Source organism: Diaphorina citri, unplaced genomic scaffold (genome assembly GCF_000475195.1).
Source record: "Diaphorina citri unplaced genomic scaffold, Diaci psyllid genome assembly version 1.1 scaffold995, whole genome shotgun sequence".
NCBI lineage: Eukaryota > Metazoa > Arthropoda > Insecta > Hemiptera > Psyllidae > Diaphorina > Diaphorina citri.
The window spans coordinates 28,201-34,718 of NW_007378426.1; the positions used below are offsets into that span (position 1 = coordinate 28,201).

Below are 6,518 nucleotides of genomic sequence, written 5' to 3' on the forward strand. Positions count from 1 at the left end.
CCTGTGTTCTCTTTCATTCGCTCTTTCTCCTCTCTCCCATTATCGCTCCCCCTTTTTCTTTCACTCTACCCCTCCTTCTCTTCTGTTTCTCTCCCCCTCTCTCTCATTATCTTTCATTCACTCATTTCACTCTGCTCTCTATCTCTCTCTTTCTCTCCCCCTCTCTCTCATTCTCTTTCATTCACTCATTTCACTCTGCTCTCTATCTCTCTCTTTCGCGTTTTCCGTCCCTATCTCTCCCCCCCCTCTGTCTCTCTCCCTCCCCCACCCTCCCTCTCGTGCTAATTTTTCAGTCGTTCAAAAAATGTGTGAAGCTAGCCCTCCGTTCATGCTGACGGAAAATTTGATGAACAATATTTCTGAACTATCATCTGTCAAGTGTTCTAAATTGAAGACTCGCCATGCATCGTACGCGTCCTTCCATATTGTCGTGCCTGAAGCTGAGAAGTCACTAGTTTTCTGTGGTGATGCTTGGCCAGAGGGTACGTTAGTGAAGCAGTTTGCTGGGAAGCTGTCATTTTCTAGCTCTCACTTGAAAGTGTCCAAAAACCCAAACTGATGCCGGGACAATGACTCCTAAAATGGAACGACCTTGCATTTGGTCAGCCAAAAATAACCGGTCAGGTCCAAGCGAAAGTTGGTCGCTTGCTGAACGATTCTGTACAATTTTTTGTTTCCTTAAAACATTTCATCCTACCGGGTTACTCAAAAACAAGTTCCAGGTCCGAGGTTCGCTCAAAGTTCCCTCTGAACGAATCAGGAAAGATGGTAGCGTGTGTGACCACCCGGTCTACTCGCACGATGATTGGCTGAGAAACATGACGGTTTCTATTTCTAGTTTTGATCAAATTGTCTTCTATGGACACTTGTTTCAACGATGTCTCTTGACGTCATAATTTTTTTACAGAAATAGAAATAAAAGCTGTCTTTATTGAGATCAGAGAACTTTCAAAACTCTGAGAATAATTAGCGATCGAATCTGGTTAGTAATTTAACAATATATCCGGAACGGTATAAGCTAGAGACTTGAAATTTGGTATGTAGTTCACAAATGTGACAAGGATGCAACACAAAACGTTTGGTTGAGAAACGGGATAAGCTAGAGACTTGAAATTTGGTATGTAGTTCACAAATGTGACAAGGATGCAACACAAAACGTTTGGTTGAGATGGTTGCTGCGCCCTTGGCGGTATTTTGACCGCTTTTGGACAGATTTCGACCGATTTTGGCAGTTTTCAGCTATAGCGACAAAACGGTTAGAGATATTGTAAAAGTTAGGGTAAAAGAACACTCAAATTAGCATCATTCAATAGGATAAGGAAAGTCGTGTGATGTTCACACCAGATTTTTTTGATGATGAAGAAGAAAAACCACTTACCTGTAGCATTGGTAGGAAGTAGCATAGGAAACTCCCCCAGGTCCAATTCTGAACCAGAGTCACCATAAGTGTAATCGGCAGCACAAACATACACTTGATAATATCAGCCAGTGCGATATTGATGAAATATCCGCAAGTAGCGTCCCGGAATAGTCGCTCCACTATGATATGGTAGATGGCGAAGATATTGAGAGCCACCCCGGATAGAATGGTCACTCCATACAGGATTATAAAGAAGACATACACATTGAGAAGGGTAGGCTTGATGTGGGGTTTGGTGAAGTCTATGGTGAAGTTCTGACTCTTCATCCCCTCAGCTAGGGACTCGTAGTATTTGCTACCGTCCATTGTCACACCCTTTCACTTTTATTTTATGATCACCCTGTATTTATTATTATTTTTGAATTTTAGTAGACACTTACTTTTTTTATTAGAACACCTTTTATTTATTTAATTACTTTTTTTCATTTTTATTACGTTTTTTACTGTTTCTAAGGTATGTTTTCATTTAGGAGGTACCTACATAATATTGATTGTATATTGTATAATGTTATTAACACGTATTTTTTTTTTCTTTTTTTTTATATGACGTAGGTTCCCTTCCTACACATTGCTATTTACTTTTACTTGTTGATTGTTTCATTCCTTTTTTCACACCTTGTAGATATTTTAATTGTTGATTTGTCTTGATTCTTCATAGTACCGTATCTAATGGTACAAAAAAGTCAATAATAATTAAATTATGATTAATTTTTATCATTATGTACTTGTATGAACATATTTTACTCATCAATTTCAATTTTTAAGCCCTGCAAAAATTAATTTAAAAAATGTTAGATTGATGTGAAATTATTATCAAAACCTAAATGTAGCTACCTACCTAACAATTTAAATATTGTGTTAATTAATTGTCCTGCGTATACGTAGATACCAAGGTAATTATGTATCTTCTATCTTCCTCTTCCTCTATTTATGTCGTAATTTGAAAGTTTATCTTTTGCACTAAGCTACATACGAGTATGTAGGTACTTATGTAGGTATAAATTAGGTACTTAAGGTAACATACGTGTTAAATTTCACTTGTTTAGAGTGAACTACAAAAGTGTGTAGGTAGTAATAATATTTCCATATGTACATAATAAGTTCCCAGTTTAAATTTTCTGTATACATCATATATATACCCAAGTACCTAATAAGAATATATTATAGAGCTAAGCTACCTACAATTTTTTGGGATTTTCATATGAATAGGTACGATACACCTGCAACTTGGAAGCTACATGTTAATTACCACTTACCATTACCACACAGTATAATTATATCTATTGCATATTTTTGACTGTAATTTGAGAACTTTTTCTAGGTAGGATAACTAGGTAGGGTAGGGTAGGTATCTACCTACTTGAGTATAGGTGTAGAATTGTAGATAATTTATTTTCTAAACTTTTGCTTTTCCAAGATACATATGGAGTACCTAGAACAGGAGTTTCCAACTTCCATGTGTATGCGGGCCACATTCTACATTGGGAGGTACTTCGCGGGCCACATAATATGTACATAGGGGAGCTCCCCCCCCCCAACTTTTCAGAAATATGACAAAGAAGAAGAAATAGAAGAACAAGAGGAGGAGGAAACGAAGAAGAAGACGAAGAAGGAGGAGGTGAAGAACAAGAAGAAGAAGAAGAGGAGGAAGAAGAAAATTCCAAATTAATCGCGTGTGAAAATGAAATCCGAACTTTTTTGTTCTTTATTTTCTGAACGCTGAACACTAAAGGGGGTCACTTTCCATGACTCAATGATAACTACACTGGTCTTTTTTTTACATTTAGGTAAGTTTGTACAAACCCCAAAAAGCTTCGCGGGCCACAAAAATGGTCTGGCGGGCCCCATGTGGCCCGCGGGCCGCTAGTTGGAAACCCCTGACCTAGAAAGGGCGAAATTTTTTAAAAAGTATTCTCCTAGTTATAGCTGAACTCTAAAGGGGGTCACTTTCCATGACTCAATGATAACTACACTGGTCTTTTTTTTACATTTACGTAAGTTTGTACAAACCCCCAAAAAGCTTCGCGGGCCACAAAAATGGTCTGGCGGGCCCCATGTGGCCCGCGGGCCGCTAGTTGGAAACCCCTGACCTAGAAAGAGTGTATATACAAGAAAGAATGTGTACGTATAGACGTGTAGAGGGTACGTACGAGTAGAAATAGTGTGTAGGTAGTAATGAATAATCCCAGAGCAGACTAAAGTTCCCCCTAATCATATATAGTTCACAGGTAATTGAAAATTCAAATCAGATTAAGATTGCATGAAGACAAAGTTAAACCCTTCAGCCAAATTGTCTGAAGAATGATGATAGGGATTATACGTAAATTCTAAGCTTGACTTATAAGTAAGACGTATTACACGTAATTCAGAACCCAATTCAAAGAGTCTACAAGACCAAATACAAAGAGATTAGGTACCTATTCCTTAGTGCATAAATATGTACATATGTCTCATAAAGAAAAGTCCACAATGCAAAGCCTTTGTGCAAAATAGAGTCCCCATATTGAAAAATATATACAGGGTGTCCCAGAATTTATAACTGTTCTTCTTAAGTAAGACGGAGTTGCTAAATTACTACATATGTATAAGTTAGTAAGATAGTAGATACCTATGATAGTAAACTTGAAACCTGATCAGATGTATTATATTAACTACTATAGTATATTATATTAAACCTGTAATAGTAAACTTGAGGTAGGTGTACAAAAAAATATAAAAAGGGATAATTATAAGACCATAGCAGTTACAGTTTCCTCTGTCAAACCTCTTAAAAAAAAAAAAAAAAAAAAAAAAAAAACTTGTACCTATGATAGTAAACTTGAAACCTGATGTATTATATTAACTACTATAGTATATTATATTAAACCTGTAATAGTAAACTTGAGGTAGGTGTACAAAAAATGATAAAAAGGGATAATTATGGGGGAAAATTCGTAAAATAGATCCCCGAGTCGCAATACAACCCAATAATGGGTCACTCTTTTATGAATCAGGAAAATACAAAACGTGAAAATTGTATTTTGAGAAAATGAGAGAAAAAATCAAGTGTCAAATTCAAGCTCGTTTTAAAGACAACAAGCTGGGCCCGTCCCTCCGGGAATTTTTTAGCCCGTAGTTTATTCGATGGTGATTAAAGAAAATCAGTACCTATGTACCTACCTAATTTGTTTAATATTCAGTTTATTATTATTCTTGATTTGATTTTTCGATTTTACTTTACGTAATGATTTAAAATCAAGACTAGAGCCCGTTCTCCCTTTATTCCCAATACAAGGTTTAAGTCACCCATCCATTTATTGGCCTTGCTCGGCGTAGCTTAAAATAGGTGACGCTAAAACCGGTCTTAAAATAACGACTGAAGTGTTATCTAAAACTTTCTCGCTTTGAGTTCTAAAAAAAAAATAAAATTGGTTTTTCAAAGAAATTTTCAGAATTTTCTGCTATCACTGTGATTATTTTATTTTCAAAAGCAACAAAATGGTCTTCCAATTTAAATAATTATGCTGATCATGACGGAGTGACTTCCATTAATCTAATGAAGATAAACAGTCTAAACGCAAACACACACACCCATTCTCCAATGTCAACACAGTGACCTCCATAAAGATAATTGCACCATATCAAATTACCCTCATATCAGAAAACAAAATGTTTTAACAAGATAACAGAATGAAAACAAAATGTATAACAATATAACAAGCATACCAGTAGCAAGCATATCAACCAGTATCAAGCAAACTAGACAACACCTATGGGAAAAGAACTTGGTGCCAACGAAGCATTGATGGAAATCCACTATTTTTTTTATTTTTATTTTTTTTATTTATTATTATTATTATTATTATTATTATTATTATTATTATTATTATTATTATTATTATTATTATTATTATAGCATATCAATCAGTGTGAAGCAAACTAGACAACACCTATGGGAAAAGAACTTGGTGCTAACGAAGCATTGATGGAAATCCACTAAATTGATGAATGTAGATACCTGAGATCAATCAATGTGATTTCTGAATATTTAGCCTTAAGATACATGGTAGGTATCAATGGATAGGTAGGTATGATTATTCACATATCCCATTATCATAAGTTATGAGAATGAAAACAAAATGTAGTTATAACAAGCATACCAAGCAGTGTCAGGGAAATTAGTGGGAAAAACTTGATAGGTAACGAATAAATAAAATCCAATGATCTCTAAACCCCCAAGATCATTATTGGAGCTCAATGTAGGTAGGTACACTATAATCACAACAATCTCAAAGTAGGTAGGTAACGACATAACGACCATCTTCAAGTTCTTTCAAAACTTGTGTTTTGTGTTGATATTTTCCAAAGTTTTATGCGGATCAAGTCCAAAACTCAAAAGTTTATAACTGCAGAGTGCAGAAAATCACCCTCAAAGCGTTACCACTGCAGAATAAAATTGTTTCCAAATTCCGAGAAAAATGGAACTACATGGTCCCATGGGTAGAGATAGCATGTACCATTAAACAAGACCAAAGTGGCATCTAACCTTATATTTTCTTTCACTAAAAACTAAAAAAACTTTGGAGATTATTTTATTTTCTCGAATAATTGCACAAAGTTGAGATTTTGCACTTGCGAGTTTTTTTGCAAGATGAAGGAGAAAAAGCGCTTTTTTTCAATTGCAAAACTTTTTCCTGTTCCTGGTTTAACCCATTAGGTTTCTACGTTCAAGCTATTTAAACTATTTCTCCTTTTCCCCCTCCGCCTCCTCCTCCTTTTTCTTCTTCTTCTTCTTCTTTTTCCTCTTCTTTCTCTTTCGACAGAGAATTTAAATAACAAGCAAAATTAGAATAATTTACCCATACATTGTATCGTGGTACCTATCTATCGTTCTACAATCTTCTTCTCCTTCTCCTCCTCTTCCTCCTCCTCCTCCTCCTCTTCTTCTTCTTTTTAAGTAATTATCGCCCTTGAGTGTGTCTTGAGATTAGCTTTCCATCTCATTCCCTTATCGAGATTAAAGAGAAAACTCCCTGTCTCTCTCTCTCTCTCTCTCTCTCTCTCTCTCTCTCTCTCTCTCTCTCTCTCTCTCCTCTCTTCTCTCCTCTCTCTTCTTTTC

At 35.7% G+C, this 6,518-nt stretch overlaps 1 protein-coding gene across 1 annotated transcript; it reads right to left on the bottom strand.

Annotated features, from left to right (window-relative positions):
* Nucleotides 1-701: 701 nt before the first annotated feature.
* Nucleotides 702-1,830, bottom strand: LOC103513608 (neuropeptide Y receptor type 2-like). The gene is made up of 2 exons (XM_008478454.2): nt 1,379-1,830; nt 702-881 (listed from the first exon to the last, which is right to left on the bottom strand). The coding sequence occupies exons 1-2, from the start codon at nt 1,724-1,726 to the stop codon at nt 702-704; spliced, it is 528 nt and encodes a 175-aa protein (XP_008476676.1). The 5' UTR covers nt 1,727-1,830.
* Between the last annotated feature and the right edge of the window lie 4,688 nt (nt 1,831-6,518).